Source organism: Callorhinchus milii, unplaced genomic scaffold, assembly GCF_018977255.1.
Source record: "Callorhinchus milii isolate IMCB2004 unplaced genomic scaffold, IMCB_Cmil_1.0 Scaffold3, whole genome shotgun sequence".
Taxonomy (NCBI): Eukaryota; Metazoa; Chordata; class Chondrichthyes; order Chimaeriformes; family Callorhinchidae; genus Callorhinchus; species Callorhinchus milii.
Window position 1 is genome coordinate 42,231,485 of NW_024704744.1, and position 25,214 is coordinate 42,256,698.

At 39.9% G+C, this 25,214-nt stretch overlaps 1 protein-coding gene across 3 annotated transcripts in view; it reads right to left on the minus strand.

The window, feature by feature from the left end:
• Positions 1-2,094: 2,094 nt before the first annotated feature.
• The window catches only part of ibtk (inhibitor of Bruton agammaglobulinemia tyrosine kinase), a 76,606-nt gene continuing 53,486 nt past the window's right edge, over positions 2,095-25,214 (minus strand). For 2 of the 3 annotated variants that reach the window (XM_007905054.2, XM_007905053.2), the window contains exons 18-29: positions 24,580-24,697; positions 22,778-22,838; positions 20,973-21,100; positions 16,572-16,684; positions 15,060-15,211; positions 14,206-14,360; positions 11,547-11,639; positions 10,685-10,834; positions 9,302-9,460; positions 7,824-7,892; positions 6,070-6,202; positions 2,095-4,331 (exon numbers count right to left, since the gene is read on the minus strand). In XM_007905054.2, coding sequence (XP_007903245.1) covers positions 4,197-4,331; positions 6,070-6,202; positions 7,824-7,892; positions 9,302-9,460; positions 10,685-10,834; positions 11,547-11,639; positions 14,206-14,360; positions 15,060-15,211; positions 16,572-16,684; positions 20,973-21,100; positions 22,778-22,838; positions 24,580-24,697 — 1,466 coding nt within the window. In that variant the 3' untranslated portion in view covers positions 2,095-4,196. The remainder of the gene's footprint in view (positions 4,332-6,069; positions 6,203-7,823; positions 7,893-9,301; positions 9,461-10,684; positions 10,835-11,546; positions 11,640-14,205; positions 14,361-15,059; positions 15,212-16,571; positions 16,685-20,972; positions 21,101-22,777; positions 22,839-24,579; positions 24,698-25,214) is intronic. The other variant, XM_007905055.2, reaches the window with a different exon arrangement.

A 25,214-nucleotide genomic window follows, 5' to 3' on the forward strand; every position in this document is an offset into this window, starting at 1 on the left:
TAATAATAATCCTTGCATTTGATATAGCGCTTTTCACGTCGGGAGGACGTCCCAAAGCGCTTCACAGAACACACTGTAAAGTGAATTGACTGTATATTTGTGGGCGAACGCGGCAGCCAATTGCGCACAGCAATGTCCCACAAACAGTCGTAGATTGAAAATGACCAATTTATTATTGTTTTTGGTTTTGGAGGGATTATTATTAGACGTGTGGAGTAAGGAAACTTGCCCAAGGTTTCGCCTCTGCCTGGAATTGAACTCAGGTCTCTCACTTGCAAAGCGAGTGCTCTAACCACTGAGCTACAGGACTCCACACTTTAATTAACAAGTAGGGTAACACAATTTAAATAGCAAAATATTGTTTTGATGCTTTAAGAAAACAATTTTTGTTGGAAAATAAATTCTCTTAACACTTTTTCTCTAAAGACCACAATGTTTGTTCCATTTGGATAAGTGATTGCACTGAACGTGGCAATATGAGTTATTCAATCCTTGGATATTAGCATTATTTTGCTAACAGCTTCTAATAGACATAATATTTTTCCAACAACACTATCAGTAAATTTTCTTTGCTTCACTTCTAGATCACCTGTCCATTTGGAAGTCTGCCTTCCTTGTGGGCTGAATGTCTGCTTGTTCCAATCATCTTTCACCTTTTAAGGCCATCCATGGCCTTGTCCCCTCCTACCTCTGACCTGCTGACTCCCTACCAACCTGCCTACTCTCTCCGTTCAGCGGGCTCTGGCCTGCTCCATGTCTCCCGCCCGACCTGCCCCACCATCGGTGGCCGAGCTTTCAGCCTCTCTGCCCCCACACTCTGGAACTCCATTCCACGGTCCCTTCGCCTCACTTACTCCCTTGCCTCCTTCAAGACCCTTGTCTTCGACATTACCTTTGGTCTCCCTCCCACCTCTCTGCCTTCCCTCACCCCAACACCACCCCATGCTCGGGCCCTGACACCTGACTGTTCAGCGCTTTGGGACGTCCTCCCGACGTGAAAGTTGCTTTATAAATGTAATTTTGTTGTTGTTATCATCTGTCACTTACTGCACCAAATCAAGGCTAAGGATTTCAGTGAAGATTAATTTATATTTCTTTCACTTATTGAAAAAAATATTTGACCAAAAGTGCTTGTGTCAAAAAAACCTTTAAATTGGGTTAAACTCAAGTCTACCTTAAATAGATCATGGAAGAGAATTGCTAAAAAGTTTGTTTCAAGGACACTAGACAAACGTAGCTTTCAGTTTTCTCTTCCCACGTAGGCTGTTAAGAAAAACAAAAATACTGCATTTTCTTCTATGCAAGTAGCCACTTTGTTTTCTTCCCTTTAGTCTGCTGGTGTTTTTATAACCACGTTTATACTTACTTTTCCACAAATAGGACAGGTTATTCAGAATTCTGGCTTGTCGCTTACCCCCACCCCGCCCCCAAGAGATCATTTTAGAATCAAGGAATTTGAAATGCTCCCCACAAAGTACTATTTTACTGGAAAAACCTGACCAGAATGAAGTCAACAAAGAAATAAGAAAGCAACAAGTTATTTGATAGAAATAAATCCTGGAAAGGAGAGTAAGAAGGATCATCAGAAGATGGCCATTATGTCAAAATCTTTTAAAATAGATCTTTGGTTATTCACTTGTACTCCAAATTACTGAAGCATAAGCATTAGCTCTTGCAATTGCTCAAAGGGATTTATCTGCAACAATTTGCAATTAAAACTTCTTTCACATAAAAATAAATCACTTGGCACATTAAGGTATGAATACCAAGCAAGGACATTTAATGATATTGACCAAAGGCATGGTCAAAGAAACATATTTTAGGTTTTGATGGCAGGAGTTAAGTATCTAGACATAGTAGTTTGGGAAGAATGTCCCAGAGCATGGCTGCTGAAGGACTGGTTACAAATGGTGGGAGGGAATTTTGCAAAAAATAGAAGTTAGAGGAGTGAAGGGGATTGGATGCATTTTCTCCCTGTTGCCAAACAGTCACAGCTCACTGTTCAAACTTTTCACACAAATAGACACACTGCAAAACAACAATTTTACATAACAATGTAGTTTAGAAACATTAAATGCACAAAACTCACTCAAATTCACATTTATTGCTTTATTTTTTCCAGTTTGTCATCTATCATGGCTAAAACCCCATGAATAAGATGAAAAAATAATTTCTTTTAAAACACTATGACTTAGTGTTACATCGTTTGCCCCATCGAATTCATCTTTTATGCGGTAACACTCGAAACAAGTGCTTACATTTAGATTTGCCAAATGCTACACTTGAAAAACAGTCACATACTTGCCAGAAATCGAAGTCTGAAACCAGTTTGTCAAAAGTTACAGGCAAATCAATAAACTCATTCTCGGCTATGCAAATACTATACAAACATATGGACAAACAAATCGTGCAGCAGCACCACCTTCGCTACAGCCACAGCAAGGCCTTGCAAAACACAAATGTTTATTCTGTTTCAATCAACGGACATAATTGGGAAAACTAGACAACATATTATCTAACCCTAGTATACTTTTCTGATTTGTTACTAGCGAAGGCACTAGTAACTCTCAGTCTCAAATACACAAACCAGTGGTTGTGCCATTCTTTTCTTCACATATGTGATCTTTAAAAAATGACACAAGCCTAAAACATCAACTGCCCACTGCAGTCATTGCAAAACAACTCAAAAACTGCTCAAATTTGTTTCAATTCTACATACAGCATTATTTAGATCATTTTGTTGCTTGCTTATTAGAAATATATTATTTAATTTCTACTGAAGACATTCAATTAATCTCAACAAAACAATTACAAATCTCGATATGTTTTGTATCTTTGAGAGCAGTGGGAAGATCAACCACTGGTATTGGTTTAACTTTAGTTCAATTTTTGAAAAGTACTGATACAATCAATCAGTTTGGAGAGTCACTGTTACTTTGTGCTTCTGTATAATAAACTGCATTTTATTTTTCAAAAAAGTTATTTCAAAATTTATTGCTGCTTTCACTGAAGCTATTTTTTTCATTGGGTAAATCTTGCATCACAGCAAGTTTTTCCATAGGTGCAGGACATCCCCAAAATATATTGACCTAATTAATGCAGTGATCGTTTTTGAGGATATGAAATCTCTTCCATTTTCTCCTATCCCTTGGTCTCCTTCCACAATGCACTGGTTATGACTGAGATGGCAGGCAACCTACTCAAGTTTCCAAATAATGCTATTCTAGAGCCAGGTGGCAGGAGATACATAAAAGTAGTCTGGAAATGATTGGACTTCTAATCTTCCCTTTCCTGTGGTTAGGTACCTGGCCTCCACAGAATGCCTTTCCACAGCATGAGATCAGAAACCCAGTCCAGTGGGAATAAATCAGACCTCTGCATTGTTATTCGATTGCTTTAGGTTGTTGCACCTGTACTTTTTAATGAGAGATGGAATTAATAACAAAGACCAATAACAATAGGCTAGATATTCCTCTCAGCAATTAAACTTAATGGAGTGGTATCATAATAAATGATCATCTCAGCACCAAGCTTCTCCAATTAATTTGAAAAACAATCAGAGGTTCAGCAAACCCCAAAGCATTTAGAGACGATTTCCTTCACAATTCCAACCTCACAAGCAAATGCAGTTTTGTGACTAGAAATAAACTTCTGAAAGTAAATGTCATAAGAGCTTCAAATCAATGTGCATAGGGGAAAGGGAAGAGCGTACAATCTTATTAGGATTGAAAGGTGTTCAAATGGTGTAACTGCTGGGATAAAGCTCTTGCAATATAAACAGTTTTCTACAGTAAAATCTCTGTATGTGACACCAGCCCATGAGACTTTGCCTTGTCAGAGTCGGTTTCTGAGTGAGACTGATATTTCCCTGCAGAAAAGACAAGTTTACTTTGTTGGCTTTTTTTCCAGTGATTATGGCATTTAAAATACATTCCAATCCCATTATTAGATCAGTTTTACCAACTACAAACTGTAGTATTATACAATCAGAAGCACGCTTTTCCTTAGTAGAAAGGACAAGCTGAAGGACAAGCATATACTGCTGATTGTTAGAAAATGGAGCAAAGAACAGGTTCACTGATACTATACTGAAGCTATTTCATATTCGGGGCCAATTTCACTTGTCCCCAATATAAGAGTAAGCACTGATCAATCTAGTTTAATTTTTTGCTGCTATTAACTATATAAAATAGTGTTTACAATAATCGGTGTTTACTCCATACTGGGGTTGCTATGGGTCTTTGTGGTGCCCTGTCTATCACAATGAATTCCTCAGGGTTGTCAAAGGCTTGGTAGCGGATCAGTAGGTCTTGGATAGCATGTTCCTCAATCTGAAAAAGATAAAATCTTTCTGTTAATTTCCATTTTTGAAGGGAGCCCATGACATTGTGATTTTTGTTTTAAATGACTACTGAAGGAGGAAATAATTTTTCTGTAACCAGTTCCTCTCTGGAGGACATCCTATTGTCATGGCTTCTACAGTATTTATTAAATATCTTCTTTACACTGGTAATTAGACACCCATGTCTTCCAAGATCCAATTATCAACTGAATACTACATCATAAATTCACCTTATTTTTGCACCCTGATATTACATCATATGCTATTTGAAATAGACATTAAAGAGAGGTCCAGTCTTTGGTTCAGGTGGACGTTAAAGATTGTGGCACTATTCTAAAACAGAAAGAAATTTCCTCTCAGTATCCTGGCCAACAATTCCCCAGATAAGAAAATGTCATTCAGCTGTTTGTGGAACATTGCTGAGTGCAAATTGCTGATTGCTATTCTTGCCTATAAATGCACTGTAACTGCATTTTACAGTAAACTCCTGTGAAGTGCTTTGAGACATCCTCTCAACGCGAAAGGTGCTATATCAAATACAAGTAGTACTGCTGAAAATAGTGGAGGCAGCTGGCAGATCCACATTTTGTCTGCTGTTGACTGTATTTTGCCGCCACCACTATTTGTAGTGGAGCCTGAAGCTATGTAATGCTCATAGAAACGTTAAGCACAGAGGGAGGTCAGTCATCCCACCCCTTATGTCTGTGTGGTCATCCCCCATTGGAATGATCTGCCATAATTCCATTTGTAATTAAATTAGAATGAGTGAGGTTTATAAGCAATGAAACTGCATAAGCTAGTAAACAACATGTGGTTGCATACTAAATTAGGAGCAACGCCCTATAATTGTTTGTTCTAATTCCAAGTTTACCAGAAATTTCCTGTTAATGCACTTCATTTGTAGTCAATGTCGTTTGTAGTTACTGTAGTTTGCATCTTCACAGTGCTCCAAAATGCATATGTTGCAACAATGTTCACTGCTGTCACCTTGACTTAACTGGTAGCATTTCTGTGTCAGAAGTTGTGGATTCAAGACCGCGTGAGGACTTGAATTCACAGTCTAGGCTGACACTCCAGTGCAGTACTAGAGGAACACTTTTTTATTGGGGATGTGTCCTATGCCTGTTCTTTAGGTGGAAGTTAAGGATCTTATGACTGTTCAAAAAGAGGTTTGTCCAATGTTCTGGTCAACAATGCTCCAAATTAATTAGTGGTCCATTTGCATTTTTCTATATCATACGGTGCTGTAAAAATGCTGTTCCATTTCCAAATATGGGGCTGTTTTGAACGTACTCTTATGTTTGCTGAAAACTGAATTGAGTCTGGTACTTTTTTTTAAAAAAGTGAAAATGAAAAAGAATGTGAGAACAACAATGAGAAGCAATCCACCAGACAATGCACTGTTTTGCCCTGCCTGGAGAAAAATGTAATCGCACAAATCTGTTCCTTATGTAAAAATGTGGACAAACACTGTGTAGTAATGGAAAAAAACACTGTAGATGCTAATATATTTGCCAAGTTAAAATAGATCTGCATCTGTGAGAAGAGCATTTTTTCAACACTAATTTTAAAACGGCTTCATTCTTAATTTTTCATTGCTTTAATTTAGCATTAGGTCTGGTATTAGTTCCTAGTGTTGAGGACAGTTCATCTTTATTATTACAACAACTTGCATTTATTATACACACCATTCATGCAGAACAGAGTCTTGGTGTGCTTATAATTACCTGAATCAAAGCTAGTGGTTTGTCCTTACTCTTCAGAAGTGCAGCTTCTTGCTGCCGTTCTTCCTCCACAATAGCTGCAAAAGTGACTGGAGCTATCGCTGGTGGACTGTTGGCAACAGCATTTACCCAAGGACTGTTGACAGAAGTAAAAGCGATTTAAAATTCACCGCCTTTTAGAACCTGCAGTATCAACCTAACTGCTATCATGGTAGAACTGTTGCAGCATAAAGCAGATGCAGTGAGAAATGCATTTTGTAATGTTCTCAATTAAATTGACATGATTATCTGCAGGAATTAATATTTAACCTTTAAGACTGATGTTTCTAGGTTATGTACAAGAAAATACGTGGAAAGCAGAATTAACCGCACCAAATATTGAAGAGCATCATCCACACTACCCAGCTTTCATGGATCAAAATGTATAAAGTTGAATATTCACAATTATATAAGCATTGCATTCATAAACATAAGCCAGGGAACTTGGTTTCCCTTCTTCCTCCGATTTGGAGAAAAAACTAGCTTAAAAAAACCAAAAAACACAATGTCCTATAATGTGAACTGAGATATAATAATACTCCTTGTGTTTGATATAGGGCCTCATCATGTCTTTCATCACGTCTCGAAAGCGCTTCACAGAATATACCCTAAAGTGAATTGGCTGTATATTTTGTGGGCAAAACGATAATTAAATAATTAGCCTTGTAATATGCAATCGACCTCCTCACTCCCCAATCCACCACCCCGGCGCCTCCGCACGACTGGCACCAGCCTCCTGCTCGTGCCCTCAACTCCACCACTGGAGGTCTTGCATTCAGCCACTGTGCCCCGAAGCTCTGGAACACTCTCTGTCAATCCCTCCACCTTGCCCCCTCTCTCCCTTTTTTCAAGTCCCACCTGAAAACCTTTCTTTTTGATCGTGCTTACAGTCACTTCTCCCACTTCCGCTGGCTCCATGTCAGACTCCGTCATCGTTAAGCGCTCTGAAACGCTATCCTGCGTGAAGTGCAAGTTGTTGCTGTTATCGTCCCTTTATTTAGTCTCTGATATTGGTCAGGCTCGCAGAAAGAACGACAAATTAAATACACTAGAACCCTATTATAATGTGCTTTGCTATAATGCAGGTTTGTTCATAGCATCATTGAGGCATGGACCCAACATTTTAAACCCACCAAAATCCAAAGTGAGTGCAGTGGCTCTGTCAGCGATTCACAATGCTGTTGGATGCCAAAATGGCCGACTTCTAGGTCATCAGGTCATTGCGACATCACTTCCTGGATGTGTATGTATATATATATATATATATATATATATGAGAACATATGTATTCGCCCTCTCCCTTGCCTCCTTCAAGATCTGTCTCAAGACCCTCCTCTTCGACAGTGCCTTCAGTCACCCCCTACCCTCCCTGCCCTCCACCCCTCCTGATCCCAACCACCAGCTCGGGTACAAATCCCTGATTCTCCAGGGCCTTAGGTCATTCTCTTGACGTGAAAGGTGCTATACAAATATAATTTGTTGTTGTATGAATATGAATGCCAAAGTGTGATTGCCGATCTCATTGCATTAGAATGCCAGGAAGAATTTTATGGACCCAGCTATTACATTATAATGGGGCTCTACATATTCAAGCATTAACCCAACCGAGCAGAGAAAAAANTAGTGAGTTACATAGGTCACTCAATCTTTTTCCCAACAGTCAAAGATGGGGTGAAAAGTGTCAGAGTCAAAGTAAAGCTTGTAAATACAGTACTTACTTATGACTATCTGTTGGTGACAAATCAGTGGAATGGTTTCTAGCACTTTGTCCACCTTTGCAAGGCACGCTGTAATTAGACAAAAGGCAAAGTGTTTTATAAATACAGGTTCTCTGACAGGCTACTGCTGGACTAGACTAGCCGAATGGCCTGTTTCTGAGCTGTACTTTAATTAATCTGTGAAACCAGGTGGAGAGAAAATTCCATGAAGCACACTACTATATTATCTGAACCAAAACTAGTCCACTTGGAAAAAAAAACTTAGAATCAATACTGATATTGGATATCAAACTGGGAGCTACAACCACAAAAGAGCAATGGATCATATGATTCATCTGAGGTGGCACCTGGCTACCAAAAAACAATGTTGAGATTAAAATAGATTTCTAAGGAACCGGTTATCAGGAAACTGTAAAGAAAGTAAACTGGCAAATTTAGTTACTAAAGTATGCACATGTGCAGAAATATAATGGATATAGTTATTACATGGGCACAATTATGAATATTAATAATTAAAACAAGTTGATTTCAGAATGTTGAAGAGGAAGAACTACATAAATCTTGTAAACATCTTGATATGCATATGAAATTATTTATTGTGCCTCAATGAAAAGCAAAGTGAAGAGGAAGATACATCATCCTGGCTTCTCTCACACTTTAAATAGCCAGTGAATGCACTGCGTTACCAAAGGCTTGGGAGTTGGACCTCGTCCACTGTCTATATGGGAAGGCTACGTTTCAATGTGACCTAAAAGAGTGAAACATCTTCAGTGTATTAAGTGGGGAGGGAGGGAGATTTTTAAAACTCTATACAATCCCATAACTAGCAAAGAAAGCAGTAATATTCACAAAAGGATCATGGCTCCAACCAAAATAAACCCAACGTCTGAATATTAAAATGCAGATTGCAGTGCTCATGTTCCTCAGTAAACCGATGATTATTTTTATTTATTTTTTTTGGTGGGGGAGAAAGAGTGAGGGAGCCATAGTTAAAAATGTTTAGAAGCTGCAAAGCTATGGTACCGCCTTCACTGCATATTCTCCAACTAACAAGTAAAAAGAACACAAGTCTGGGATGAGAAAAGACCAGTCAGCCAACCACAACGTACCTTTCTTGTATATTGACTCTCCAATGATGGATAAATTGAAATCTGAATAACTCTTTGAGCTTGTCTTTTCTAACATTTTTGGGAGATTATTCCTAAGAATTTGAGGAAGGTCCCCCACTGATATCTGTTCCAAATGTATTTTTCATTGATTTGCATTGATGTCACTCAATTCCATTTTCTAATTTTACTTTAAAGTAATAAGTCTGGATTCGACTTCCCTATACCGTTAGTATTTGGGATATACTTTAATAAGGACATTCCTTACCAGACTGTACAACTTAAGTTCCTGTAGGACACTCAGATTTTGATATGTATGGTGCTTGCTATTTTACTGATTTAAAAGCAGCCAGTTCTTGTGACATTCTTTACCTGCTGGGCTGCTCCTGTGGATTGTTGGGTTGTTCTGGTTTGACACCATTTTTCAGGGAACTGGAAGCTAGCGAATTGCTTATCTTTACTGATGATGTTTCTTCCACCATCAAGTCACGGAATGATCTTGGGGATGGCAGACCATGGAATGGAGTCACCCTGAATGAAACAGTTATAAAGAGTTTGCTTAACCCAATCAACTCTAAACCTTGAAAATGAACCCTTAATGACTGAACATGCCAGATTCATTGCTCTTTTTTAGATCCCATAGGCCAGGGTGGTCCAAATGGTGGCCCATGGGCCGCAGCTGACCCATGGACCGATTTCATCCACCCCCACCCCGCCCCATATCTGGCCCACCTGCTCCCTCCACATAACCTGTAAATGTTATGTCTCTGAAAGGGAAGCACAAAAAGTTTTGCTTATGTGGCCCGCAGACATTTCTCAAATAGAGAATCTGGCCTGCGGCAGCCAAAACGTTGGACCTCCCCTGCCGTAAGCAATGCTCAAATAGGGAGTTAAGAGCGTTTACTGGCATCGCATTGAGTTGCGAGAAATGAAGTTCCTTTGTGCATGCGTTGATGGATCAAGGCTACGTTTCCGCGGGAGTAATGGAGGAAAGGCGAGCAGTCTTTTTTTTTAAATTTTTAAAAAATATTTATTTTTCGAGATTATTACGAATGGCGATTCACCAATCGACTAACAACTGGGTTCCTACTTATTGCTAGGTAAACAGGCGTATGGAGTAAGGAAACTTGCTTAACGTTTCACCCTGCCAGGAATCGAACCCAGGTCTCCTCGCTTGCGAGGCGAGCGCTCTAGCTACTAAGCTACAGAATATGGCACCTTACCACATCATCAAAATGTCTCAAAGTGCTTCACAAGATTTACTGTTAAAGTTTAGTGACTGTTTATTTAAACGCAAGTCACTTTATGCAAAACAAACAATCATGAACTGAGTGAATAATTTTATTTTCAAAGAATATCACTCATCAGCTAAGCAGACAGCACTTTGGAGGTGGGTTTGGAGGAGATGGTCATCATCAACACAATAATGGGATTGAAAAAGCACTTGAATAGCAAAACCTCTGGAAAAGCACTGCACGACGTAAACTCAGTTTTCTTCTGTATGTCACACTGACTCACAAGACCTCTGATCCGAAAGCACAAAAAGGTTTCAGAGCCGAGGTTTTCCAAGTTGGTGCGATAAAGGGAGAATTCTCAGTTAATGTCAGATACTCTTCCCAGTGGTTACAACATCCGAGTGCTTTTTCAAACTACTAATGTTTATCAGAATAGAATAAATACCTTAAATATGTCTAAAGAACCACCTAACAATTTACATAGGACACATTTCCAACTTGTACACACTAGTGATCCTACCAAGCATTTCCTGTCTTTGATGGTGTTAGTGGTGTCATAGTTGATTTCATTGGTGGGCTACTGCTTGTGCTTGGATCTTTAGCTGCCATGGCAATCATCTTCCTTTGTTTCTGAGAAAGCTTTCCTCCATAGAGTGCAGGCCTATTCCCACTGTGGAACACAATATTCAAAGTCAATTTGATAGGTATGTAGTTGCTTTGAGTGAAATTTTTGTTCAGAAACATAAAGGGTTTAACTTAAATAGAGTTGTACAAGATTCACATACTTTCTTGTGGGCTAATATAACACGACTGAAATGCTGCCTGCAGATTAGGACAGTGAAGATCTTGTATATTTTGAGACATATGATACTATTTTTTCCTGATAAGAGTGTGAAGGGCAAAGGTTTAGCCTGGTTGATCAGTATTATTTCCTATATTGTGTGACCCTTACAGGTATTCAACTGCTAGTGAGGGTTTATAATATTTCTGGCAGTGGTTTGTCTCAGGTCCTCTAGAGCTTTGTGTGGGGAGGGGGAAAGAGGGACGGCAACTGAGTCACCCACACCACCGAACATTTTGTCATCTCTAGATCCAATCCTCACATTACTCCATCAGATTGGAAAATATCCCAGAGGTAATGTATTCATGTTTCTTGTGGGGCAACTTTAGAAATGTATCCACCATAAATTCAAAGGTAACACTTAAGAATTAACGGTTAATAATGATGATAAATTCACTTTTAAAATGATTTGAAATGCAAAGTTATGTTTAAAATATAAATAATAATAAGTATTATTATTAAAATATAAAATGAAACATACGCTTTTTGGTGTAACCCATTACCTAAGTTTGACAGAAGTATAATGCAGCTTTACACACACCTTGAATTAGTCTTTGGTAGAATTGAGCGTTTTTGTACATTCTCTTCCATTTCCATTATTGCTCGTAGGTCCACTGTGGAAGGGCTTGTAGGGCTAAATAAAGATTTTTAAAAAAAGTTTGTGAACATTTCAAGATGATATTTTACAACAACAATATTTACATGCATTTATATAGTGCACTTCAAGCAGGGTAGATTCTGAGCACTTAACAGTGGCGAAGCTTGACGCCGAGCTGGGGAGAGGGGATAGTGACCTTAGGCGAGGTCAAAGAGGAAAATCTTCAGGAGTGACCTGAAGATGGGGAAGAAGCAAGCAAGGTGGAGGGATTGAGGAACAGTGGCTGAAGGCACAGCCGCTGATTTCGAGCAGATGGAACAAGGGATATGCAGGAGGCTAGAGGTAGCTGAGCAGAGATGGCGGGTAGTGGAGTGAAGTGTAAGCATGTTGGAGAGGTTGGGAGGTGCCAGGGCATGAAATGATTTGTAACACAACTCGAAGATCTTGAAAATCGATCCGTTCTGTGATAGGGAGCCTGTGCAACCTGGCAAAGAGGTGATGGGGTTACAGAGATTAGTGCAGGTGAGGATATGGGTGGCTGAATTTTGAATTACTTGGATTTTACATGTTTGTGTCATGTGTTTTATGTCTTAGGTCCTTGAAAGAGTTGTCGCCTCCCAGCTGCGCTCTTTCCTCTCCACCCATGCATTATTCGAACCCCTTCAGTTGGGTTTCCGTGCTGCCCATAGCACAGAAACCGCCCTGGTCAAGGTCACTAATGACATCTTGACCATCTGCGACCAGGGCTCCCTCTGCCTCCTCGTCCTCCTCGACCTATCGGCCGCATTCGACCCGGTCGACCACGCTATCCTCCTCCACCGCTTGTCCTCCCACCTCAACCTTCAAGGCCCTGTCCTTGAGTGGTTTAGGTCGTACCTCTCCCATCGTCTTCATTTTGTTTCCACAAACGGCTTTTCCTCCAGCCCCCGCACTATCTCGTGTGGTGTCCCTCAGGGCTCTGTCCTCGGTCCCTTCCTCTTCACCCTCTATATGCTCCCCCAGTGACATCATCCGCAGACATGAGGTTAACTTCCACATGTATGCGGACGACACCCAACTCTACCTTTCCTCCTCTACCCTCAACTCCACGACCACCGATGTCCTGTTCGACAACGAGTCCTGGACGAGAGACAACTTTCTTCAGCTCAACTTGCGCAAAACTGAGGTTCTCCTGATTGGCTCGCGTCAGCGTCTCCGCACCTCAGGCGCTGACAGCATCAGCATCCAAGGCTGCACTCTCCACCTCTCAAAGCCAGTCAGGAACCTTGGCGTTCTGTTCGACCCTGAGCTGTCCTTTCTTCCTCATATCTGAGCCACAACTGGCACCGCCTTCCATCACCTCCAAAACATCGCCAGACTACGGCACTACATCACCCCTCACGCTGCTGAAACTCTGGTCCACGCCTTTATCACCTCAAGGCTGGACTATGGGAACTCTCTCCTCGCCGGCCTTCCCGCCACCTCCCTCCACAAGCTGCAGGTCATTCAGAACTCTGCAGCTCGTGTACTGTCCCGCACCAGGCTTTGGGACCACATCACTCCCACCCTCGCTCGCCTCCACTGGCTTCCCATCCCCCAGAGGATCGAATTCAAGATCCTCATCCTCACCTACAAGGCCATTCACGGCCTTGCTCCCTCCTACCTCTCCAACCTACTATCCCCCTACTTATCTGCCCGTACCCCCCGTTCCTCAGGCTCCGGTCTGCTCCACATCCCCCGCCCTAACCGCCCTACTATTGGTGGCCGGGCCTTCAGCCTCTCAGCCCCATGGCTCTGGAACTCCATCCCCCAGTGCCTTCGCCGCCTCGTCCCTTTCCTCCTTCAAGGCTGGTCTCAAGACCTTTGACCGTGCCTTCAGCTCCCCTCTCGACTCTCTTCTCCCTCCTCGCTCCCTCCCTTCCCTCCCCTCACCCTGACCATTTCCCCCCTCCTTGCTCCCTTCCCTCCCCTCACCCTGACCATTTCCCCCCCGCTCGGGTCCTGACCCAACTGTCCAGCACCTTGGGACGTCCTCCTGACGTGAAAGGTGCTCTATAAATGAAATCTTGTTGCTGTTGTTAAAGGAACTTATAGAATTGAGAGTTCAAATTTTAAAAGTGATGCAAATTTTAAAGCAGTCTAAGGAAACACTGTCGCTAAGAATCCTTTAAAGGAAATCAAAACATCATTGTAGAAGGTTGTGCCAAATGTAGTGGAACCACACATTGTATAACGCACCAACACATAGATGAAGCCTTTGAAAAAGAGGACTGGGAAAAATCCAAGTGTCAATCAAAAGTGAGTTTCTTTACAGCTTTGAAAATTAAAACAATCTCTCAGCTCAAACAAAGTAGCTGCTCTCTGTGTAACCTAGCATTTCTGAACTACAATTTATTTCTCAGATTTAATTTTAATTTTATGTAGCCTGCAGTATCTAACTAGTTAGCCTAAATAATTTTCTCAGCATCAATTTTCAGGTTAAAATTCCAATAACAGTTTTGGCAAGTCAAAAGCGGAAACGTTTGCATAGATCACGGATTGATTAAGTGTTTGTTGAAAAAATGGCAATATGATGAAGCCTCACCCCTGGTATTATTATTTTTAAAGTTTTTTTGATTTATACCTGAGAGAACAAGCCACCCAGCCAACAGCACTTCCAGAGCTGGATCTAGGAATGGACCGAGGGTTTGACTCTTTCTTAGGGGTCCAGGTCTTCTCGTTCATTTTCATCTCTTCATTTGGGCTCATCACCTCAGAAATATGACCTCTTTCATCAACCTAAAACACAAATACTAAACCATCAGCTGTAGGGAACATATGTTAAACCAATGCACATTTGAAATTACTGATTCAGCCAATCACTAACTGCAGGTTATAGTTGGCCATAGGCAATTATATGGAGGATAATGAGTACCTTTTTCTAAATTACAAGGCAATAAATCCAATTGATGGGTTCAGATGATGTCAAACTGAGAGATTCCGTCATCCAAACCAATTGATCTATTGCCTTAAATTCATAGAAATGTTAGTAATTTTCCATCGTCTTTCTTTACTTTTTTCTCTCTTAACTGTGGTCCACGTTTCCAATACATTGCATACGTGGGACTTGTCCTGAAGAAAAGTTGGATTTACAACGCATAAAAATGCAGAATTCAGATACTTCAGCAATAATTATAGAAAATCCCTATATTGTAGATATTTTTAAATCAATCAACCAAAGTGTCTCCTTGAATCTGCTTGAAAACTGGAGAAACTAAACATACAAAGAGAGCAAGTCGCCAGGGAACTGAAAGCTGCCATAAGCTATGAAAGGCCAGGTGCAGCAGGAAATAGAGAACCATTGAGGATTGAAAAAAGCCTCACAAAGTTGGAAGGCAACTAGCCCCTGGCTAGCTCGTAGCTGGAATTTTTACTTCAGCTTCATATTGCACAGCAAATAACACAATCCTCCATTGTATTTAGTATACAGTCTCAAACCTCAGATATATCATGGCAGAACCCAGCTGCAAAGTCAGGCGAAGCTAATTCTCTGGGGCTGGCTGCTCCACCAGCATAACTGCCTTCTGAATCAGACAACATCAGCTCCTGCAGCGATTCCACTGAATTAGTCTTAACAGGCCTTAGTGAATCTGCAGGAGTAAAGAATATTGGGTTTTCATAACATGCTCTAAAAATAAAGTCTGAAACTAAACTTGAATATACACAAAATTACGTGAATTCACAGGAGTTTACTGGATCACATTGATTGAATGTGCCAGAGCAACAGATTTAATAAAACCTCATAAACAAAAATATTCTCACATAAATCAAAACAGCGGCCGACTAAATTTATATTGTTGATTAATCTCGAGAATTTTGTATAAATGAAAAACATGCAAGTTGGTCCCATGGCACTAGACAAACTCAAAAGTACGTGAGGGCATGTTTTTATTGGGGGGAGGGGTTGTAGAAGAACCTTGAGGTATGTGTAGTTTTTCTATTGAGGACATTTGCACACTGAAGATTACATCCATTTATATAAATTCCCATAAAGCTAAAACATCATTAATGCCTCTTAACAAGGACATTGTTTTTAAATAAACATTACTAAATCCAGTATTTAAATCTCCCTATGAAAACATTTCAGAAAGTTTAATTTCACAATGAACCCCCTTCAATTTCCACCCTCAGCACCAATACCCAGCTAGAATTATCAAGCACTTTGTTATGTTCTTCCCGACATGAAAGGCACAACACTAATTGTATTGTAGTGACATAGCTGCTCCGTATGGCATAATCAGAGGTTTTTCTTCAAGTGAACAAGAAATGCTGCTCCAATTCAGGAGGAGCATAAAACTCAAATATCACAGCTAGAGCGCACTTTACCAGGAGAGTTTCTGCTGTGATTCGTGTGATCCATCAATATTTCCATTTCTCATATCTACTGTTAACATAGGACATTTCCGGGGATCAGGTGTATCAAAATAATGCTACTTTTATGGGTACCTCAATCTAAAAAAAACACAATTACCACTTCCCATCTACCTGTACTCGTGAGAATGTTTCCATTTTCCATAACAGATGCTCTTACTGACCTCAGAGTGTGATTGTTAATATAGTGCCAATTTGTGCCAAAATAGGGGCAGCTTTATACTCTAAGCCATTGCCTATTAGGGAGAACACATGCTGGACTACTACAGTAAATTGAGAGAATTCTTTGATCAAATCAGTTTAGGCTAGATTTTCCTAAAGTGAGAGTTTAGTGTTAAACCCACTACCTCACCCAAATTAACATTCCCAATGCCCATTTTTTCTATCAAAAGCTTCACCGACAATATACAACACTATTATCACAACTCCATGGCACAGAACCATAATCAAAACACAATTCTAATTCTCTTAATCTAGCTATGAAATATTTATTGAAAATTCCTCGGCAATCAAATCCCAGGCACTGCCCACCCCACCCCCTCCCTCCCTCCGTGTCCCATCTCATAACAAACTGCTGACCTGTTGAGGTTGGACTCTGAATGAGATCAGATAGATGGTAACCTCCTGAGCTGTCCGATCGTCGTCTTAGCTTCTTTTTTGCCTTTGCTTTTGCCTTTTTTAGGAGAGAATCTCTGAAACAAATAATACCAGATATATAAAACATTGGACAAAATGGTTTACTTCATGATTATCCACTTAAATCAATTAAACTGGAAGAACATGAACAATTTTCCAATTACAGTCTCTAGAACGACCAAAATCACAAGTCATTTATCAATTTATGTTTCTAGTTCAAAAATTCAATCCAATTGATTTGTTTCAAAAAACATTTTTTAAATTTTAATAAATTATTGGCTTTCTGTAGCTATTGCAACATAGCCTCACTACAGCACTCGCTTCGCAAGCGAAAGACCTGGGTTCGATTCCCAGCAGGGCAAAATGTTGGGCAAGTTTCCTTACTCCACACTCCTCTGTTTACGTAGCAGTAATTTGGAACCCAGTTGTTAGTCGATAGGCAGATCTCTTTTCCGAGGGTAATAATTCCTTCCCCAAAAAATCATAGTAAATCCACGACTGTTTGTAGGACATTGCTGTGCGCAATTGGCTGCCGCGTTTCACCCACAAAATATACAGTCAATTCACTTGACAGTATATTCTGTGAAACGCTTTGAGACGTCTCGAAGACATGATAAGGCGCTATATCAAATGCAAGTATGGTTATTATTATTATTGTTGTCAGACTCCACCACTGTGATGTACTCCGGGACGCTCCACCGCGGGAAGGTTGCTATATAAATACAAGTTGTTGTTGTTATTATAACACTATTGTTGGGATCCATAAAATCCAAAGCAGTGAGGTGTGATAGTTGCTTTCACTAAGCATCCATGTAGAAAGCTGGCTCGTTCCCTTCGCTAGAAGAAATATCTGACCCATCATGCCCGATTCCTATTTGCTGCACGTGAGCAAGGCGGGAAGCAGTGTCAGTGGTGACTTGATGACCAGGATTTTGGTCATTCCTGCACTGGGACTGTGGTCTACACTGCAGCCACATTATAACCAACATTAGCACTATAACGCAAGTTTAATGGGCCCAAAATGTGTGAAAGGTTGACAAATGTAAAATGAAACAATTTTATTAAGTCAAAAGTGCTTAGCAATAAAAGGATTACGGAATATTTATTGTACTGAAGCATGAAGCTAGAAATGAATGCATGTTTCCCTGTAACCCAAGTCTTCACAAAAATGATTTTCAAGATGGAAATTAAAGTTTGCTTGAGAGATCATAATATCTAGAAAAATAGGATTTTCTTCTAATCAGTTTAAAAATATATATTTTCAATATTACCCATGTGCTCCAATCAAAAAGCACCACTAAGTGTTTAACAGTAACATAGTATCTATCTTTCATTGACTACTCCATCACATGGAGATCTTCTGGGCTGGCGGGGGTGTGGGGGAAGGGAAGGGAAAAGTGGGGTCTCCTTGGAGCTGACTGGCTCCAAGGTGACATGTTGGGCAGTCGGTTCCTGAGCCAGGTGGGTTTACAGTAACCCTGGGCACCTCTGATAATAATAATAATCCTTGCATTTGATATAGCGCTTTTCACGTCGGGAGGACATCCCAAAGCGCTTCACAGAACACACTGTAAAGTGAATTGACTGTATATTTGTGGGCGAACGCGGCAGCCAATTGCGCACAGCAATGTCCCACAAACAGTTGTAGATTGAAAATGACCAATTTATTATTGTTTTGGGTTTTTGGAGAGATTATTATTAGGCTCTTTGAGGAGTAAGGAAACTTGCTCAAGGTTTCGCCCTCTGCCTGGAATTGAACTCTCTCCCACCCCTGAAGCCTTAGAACTCTCTCCCCCAATCCTTCTGCCTTGCCCCTTCCTTCGCCTTTTTTAGATCACGACTGAAGACCTTCCGCTTCGACTGCACTTACAGTCACCTTCTACTTCCCCCCGGCTCAGCATCAGGCTTCATGTCACTGCCCCGCATGAAGGGAGCTATATAAATGCAAATTGTTGTTGTCATGTACAGTAAAAGAAAACCTGCATAATTAGATTTGCAAAGATTTTCTAACCCCACATTGCTCAGGATAAAATAATATATATTTCACAGCAGGAAGCCTGAAGTGTGTGTGTGCGTGTGGCCGGGGGGGAGAAGAAGATTGTAGGCACAGTAAAAAAAGGTTTGAAGGCAATCTTTGAAGGTGGAGGGGTAGGAAGCAAGGTGGAGAGACTCTGGGATAGAGTTCCAGAGAGTGTGGGCAGAATGGCTGAAATATTGAGCTATCGATGGTAAGACTGGTGAGCAGGGGACATGAAGCAGGGCAGTGCTTGCGTTTGCTAAGCAGAGGGAGGGGCCAGGGCAGCAGGTCTCAGAGGTAGGGTGAGGTGAGGCCAGGGAGGAATTTAAAGTGAGGACAAGAATCTTGAATTCAATCCCCTGGGGGATGGATAGCCAAAGGAGCCAATACCAAACCCACAGGTATTCTCAATGAGAGCTTTTCATCTTCATTATAATTCCTAAATGCATCTTATGATGTGAAAGACTCCATCCCAAATATAGTAATTATTATTAGTAGTAACTATAACTCATCAAAGTGAATCTCTATTGTACCCTACGTGTGACTGTAATATGCATTTTATTATAGAAATGCTCCAAACTGGATGCAATACTTTAACTGCTGCTACATAAAAAAATTGGCATTTTAGATTTTATAAGTTTTGTTTACTTGTATTCACTCATACCTTTAAAGTTGTATGCATCTCATAACATAATAATAATCCTTGTAGTCAGTATAGAGGACATCCCAAAGCACTTCACAGGATTAACTGTGGAGTGACTGTATCTGTGGGCATCTGTATCCTGAGAGCTCTTTGCTCCTAAATTGTCTTTACAATTATGTTTGGTTGTTTTACACACCCTGAAGAACACACTTCTCCCTTAAATATTCAGCACCAGCTGTGATTCATGGGTTTATAGTACCACTGTCTCAAGCATAACACACAAGCTGATTGATAAAAGGCAAAAAGAATCTCAAGGAATGAGGCAGGTAGGCCTCAAATATTTATCATCTGTGTTTGAATCCAGAACCAGAGCCACTCTTCATTTGTTAACATTTATACCTTTTCACAATATTCCAATTTAAGGGAAAAATGTATAAAGGTGTGAAGAAATTAAAGCTAATCCATTTATTAATTCACACAATTCCAGTTGCAAGAGTTTTCATTGAGCTCAGGATGTCAGGGCAAAACAAACAGCTGATCCAAGTTAAACAATAGAATAGACTGTCAGGAGTAAAGTCACTGCTCCCTCAGCTGGCCTGACGCAGAACTGGATGTAACGCCATCTGCACTCTCAGTTCTCCACAGTGTGTACCTGAACACGTTTGCATATGGAACAGATTCCACTCCACCCTTGTATCATTGAATCATTTCAATTCCATTTGTGTCTAAACAAATGTATTCATGAAGACTTTGCAATAAGTCCTAAGTATCCACTTCACACATCATCAGTAAATCATATGCTATTTAGTTAAAACAACTTTCCTTTAATAATTGTTTGCAGTTGTCGAAGACAAAATATTAATCAGAAGTCACACAATTACTAACACTACCAACGTCTGATGAATATAATTTTTTCCAGATTTGCAATATTGTTTTCATTAATAAAATTAATTTCCAATAGACAATTTAATAGTGTAAATTTGCTGTTCCTTCCCCACTCCCCAAAGTTTGATCCAAGCAAGTAGTGAAGGAATTTTAAGCATGGTGCAAATTATTTTACTTAATTAAATGCTCAAGATTTTGTTTAGTCAGTCAGCCTGGGTGCTGACACGTGCAGAAACCCGTCTTCATGTTTAAGAGTATCCAAACCAGACAGACTTCCACAACATGAGAAAATTCCGTATGTCTGGAATATAATGTGCAATCTCTCACTAGAGGGGGGCATGCAGTTTACCTAATTCTGGAAAGCATTAGGCATTAGAGAGCAAAGGCTTGGAGTTCCCAGAGTGTGTGTTGGAGTATTGTTGGTGTTCAACCAGTTTAAAACATATAGCTTGCTATTGAGAGCAAGCAATGTCCGGCAAGTTTCTTATTGTTTGTCCAAATCCTTACCTACTAGAGCTTTGACTTACAGGGTTAACAGACGCAGATTGGGAAGTAACCCTATCCTCAAGTGACTGGTTCTCCAAATCCTGCTGACAAGTCAAACCAGGAGTTCTGTCATCATCAATGCCATGAAGTACTGTGAACTCACATGACTCAGACCCTGCTAATCTCTTCCTCATTCTCCCCAGGAGAAAACCAAAATGGATAGGAATACAGTAGCATTATCCCTTTTCACCTTATACCTTCCCAACATGGAAAAAAAACAGTAATGTACTCACAGCCTAGAAGCATCACTTACTTAGAGGGCTGTTCAAGTTCTAGTTCAACCCAGCTAGCCACAACATCACCATCAACTTCATCTTCTAGAAAGCTCATGTTAGGACCGCCAGGATAAGGAGTGATAATTCGCTTTTGCATGGCTGGAATCTGCAGATCAAAAAACATATAGCTGATGTCTGATAATCCTAATACTCAAAAAATTAAATCCTGTAGCTCAGTGGTTAAAGCACTCGCCTTGCAAGTGAGAGTCCTGGGTTTGATTCCAGGCAGGGCGAAACTTTGGGCAAGTTTGCTTACTCCACACGCCTAATAATAATCCCTCAAGAAAAAAAAAAATAAAAATTTGGTCACTTCAATCCACGACTGTTTGTGGGACACTGCTGTGCGCAATTGACTGCCGCGTTTCACTTTACAGTATATTCTGTGAAGCGTTTTGAGACATCTAGAAGACGTGAAAAGCGCTATATCAAATACAAGGATTAGTATTATTATTAAATATAAGAACCATTTGTATAAAAAACAAAAAAAATCTACAGAATTTATCCAATATACCAAACCAGAAAAAAAAATGGAGGGTTACACTGTGTAGCCAAGAGACAAAAGATCACCCAAAAGAATTGCCGTCTTGGATTTATAAGTCATGGATTTGGTATCAAGGTGTAACCCATATAATAGATATGAAACTTTTAAATAAACAAAAAATATTGTGTCCATTTTATGAACAGAAAAGAATATAGCAATTGAGTTAGAATAATGCAGTTCCTCAGCCAAAGTATAAATATGCATATCATTATCTCCAGTTAACGCAGATATCAGAGATGGGAGTGGAACTTTATGAGGAACATGAATTATAAGTTTATCTTTTTTAAATGCTTGAGTTAAAAATAAACAAATCTCTCAATGATCTCATTGGTAAAGACACTGAGACATACAAACCTGGAAGGTCCCAATTCAATCTCTGTCTCTCTTAAGTGGTATCAGGTGGGCAGTAGTAGGGGTGCTAACATTGTCCTAAGTAACTTGGGCTAGAGAGGGAAGAAGATCAGTCAGTGCTCCCTCTCTATCACTATTCATTGACTCCTGCTGTCTATGTCAGATGAGGACAGGATTGGGTTTGGTTGTAATGCCCCCATGGTTGAACAATTTGTCAACACTCACTGTCTTGGCTGACGTACGAATGGTCATTTGGATAAGGAACAGGAGAGAATGTACCCCAACATGAGTCAGTGTCAGAGGGGAGAAAATTAAAGTAATAAAAAAAAGTTTGCAAAAGGATATTACAGATTTATTTCAAAAAATTGTTGGATGCCTGCATTTAAAAAAAAACTCATAAAAGACAAAATGTAGAAAGCAAACATATGATTAATATCTTTTTTAAAAACTACAAAATACAACCAACGTTGGTGCAGTGCACACCAGTAAAAGCTAGTGATTCACTCAATGTTCTACATCCCATTACTTGTATGTTGTAGAGACAGACACTGATGCTGGAAACTGGATACAACCTGTGCTCATGTTCGCCAGGGTAGAAAAACAACACCTGAAACCAGGATGAGTTGGGCAAATGGTGGAGAGCAATGCATTAATTTGTCTAGTGTTTCAAATAAGTAATGCAGTTATATAACAGCAAACGTCTCCTGCACAGGCAAAGTCCTTTTGTAGAAATACAAAACAGAACAGCTTTTACAAGATGTGTCTCCCCTTATATGGTTTACACTCCAGGGATCAATTCAGCATTTCTAATGAAACAAGAATACATATCATAGTAATCCAGTAATGGTGTTTTTTTTTCTGTGGTAATCAAATACAATTAAGCAGATTTACCATCTTTCTATAAGCAGCTGACAGCTCCTTCATCACGTCATCACTGAGAATGTCCAGAGATCTGAAAGAAAAAAAAATCAGTTGTAGCATTCAATGGATAATCACCTTCCTTGTAGCTCTTTCTTTACCTGCAACATGCAATCACTACACTTTATAGTAAAATCCTGCAAAGCCCTTTGATACGTCCTCCCAATGTGAAAGGCATTATATGAAATGTAACGAGTTATTATTAGTATTTACAGAGCAATTCAATTTTAAGACGGTCCTTTAAAAAGCAATTACGCTGTGGATTCACTATTTGCTTCAGCACACAAACTGATCAACAACAACAAATTGCATTTATATAGCACCTATGTCAACTATACAATAAAAAAAAGGCTGGTTTCCAGGACATCAAGTGACTATGAAGTGTGTGTGTGTGTGGGGGGGGGGGGGGGGGGGGGTGGCAAGGGAGAAAGGAAGAAAGGAAGAAACTGCATTATTTTTCAAATGAGATTAAACAAAACTCCCATCTTGCAGGTTGACATTAAAAATCCCATGAAACTATTCAAAAAGAGAAGTGTTTTCCCTGGTCCTGGCCAACAATTCCTCAGATGAATTGGCTCTTCACCTCATGGTGGTTTGCAGGAACCTTTTGACTCTACAAGTTACAATACACTGACAGAAATTACCATAAAGTGCTTTGACACAGTTTATAATAACATGTTTGATATAGCACTTTTCACATCAGGATGTTGTCTCAAGTTGCTTCACAGGATTTACTGTAAACTTTATTTTGTAGCGAACATGGCAGCCGATTTGTAGCCAATATGTGCACAGCAAAGTCCCTTAAACAATGATGAAGTAAATTTGATTGTTGACCAGGACACCAGGAGAAACTCCTTCCTCTTATCTAATAGGGGCTATGGGATCTTTAACATCCACCTGAATGGGAAGACTGGATCTCACTTTAATGTCTCATCTGAAGGACAGTACCACCAACATTGCAGTACACCTCAGAAATGCACTGGAAAGTTAGCCTGCGTTATGTGAATTGAAAGTCCTGACGTGGGGTTTAAGCCCACAACCTACTGACTCAGTAGAGTGCTACCAAATAACATCCCTTTTACACTTTGGCCCATCACCTCCATTGGCTCCCTATCCCACAATAGATCAACTTTAAAAACCTTGTTTTCACCTTCAAAGGCATCGCCTCACCAAACATCTGCAATCTCCTGTAACACTACTCCCCTTGTACCTTCCATTACAGCAACTCTGGTCTGCTTCATGGTCCCCACCCTTTCTACCCCAACATTGGCAGGCATGCTTTCAACCACTTTACTCCCAACCTACGGAAATCTCTTCCAACATCCAGGTTAAAGGTTTCAAAATCTGTCTAAAGATCTATCAGTTTTACTGCACCTCCCACCTACCTCAAAATCATATTCCTTTTTTTTAAAAAAAGCACTTTTGAGACATTCTCATTCTCACCTTTATATCCATCCAGAATCCTTCCGACACGCCCTCTCCCTCTCCACATTCAAAGCCTACCTCAAAACTTATCATTTTTGGTCATCTTCCCCCTGTCCAACCTCTTCACTTCCCAGCCCGTGGCTCAGGTGCCTAGCAAGCACTGAGAACTTTAAGATGTCTTCCTGACGTGAAAGACACTATATAAACGCAAACTATTCTTCCGACAAGAGAGGTGTTATACAAGTCAAAATTGCTGTAGTAGAGGAATGTTGAATTCTTACAGTATTTCAATCAAGGAGGACATTTACTGCCATTATTTAATCTAATTAAGTATCTTCAGTGACTTTTACCTTGCTTCAAGTAGAGCTGCCACATTTAGCCCTATAAACTGTAGGCAGGACAGTTTTAACTGCTCAGCATTGTACGTTGCAGCAAACTCCAAAAGTTCTGCAGCATTTTTCAAAGTTACTGCAAAAAGAAGAAGGGTTAAGTCTGGGAACATTAAAGAGATGCAGTATCCCAATTAGTCTGATTTAATTTGTAATCTATACACATAAAGGGTACATAAAAAAATCTATTCCACTAAATAATATAATAATCCTTGCATTTGATATAGCGCTTTTCACGTCTTCTCGACGTCTCAAAGTGCTTAGTAAGTACACTAATTTACCAAAAAGAGCTGGATATAATTACTAGTGATTGGAAAACATGAACATAATCAATCAGCAAACCTTTGTATTACACCAACCATGTTGCAAATCAGCCTTGACAAATTACATTTATGAGATTTTCAATAATAATTCACATTGCCACACCTCAACATAGTTCCTGAAGTATTCAACCATTTGCCTGACAGCAGTACTATTAATATTAATCTCCTGTACATGCAATCTTTGCTACAGTTTCTGTAGGTATTCTAGATAATGATTCTAGTCTTTATTCTCAGTCAGTTCTGCATCTCCTATAATGCTTATTAAATAAAGAT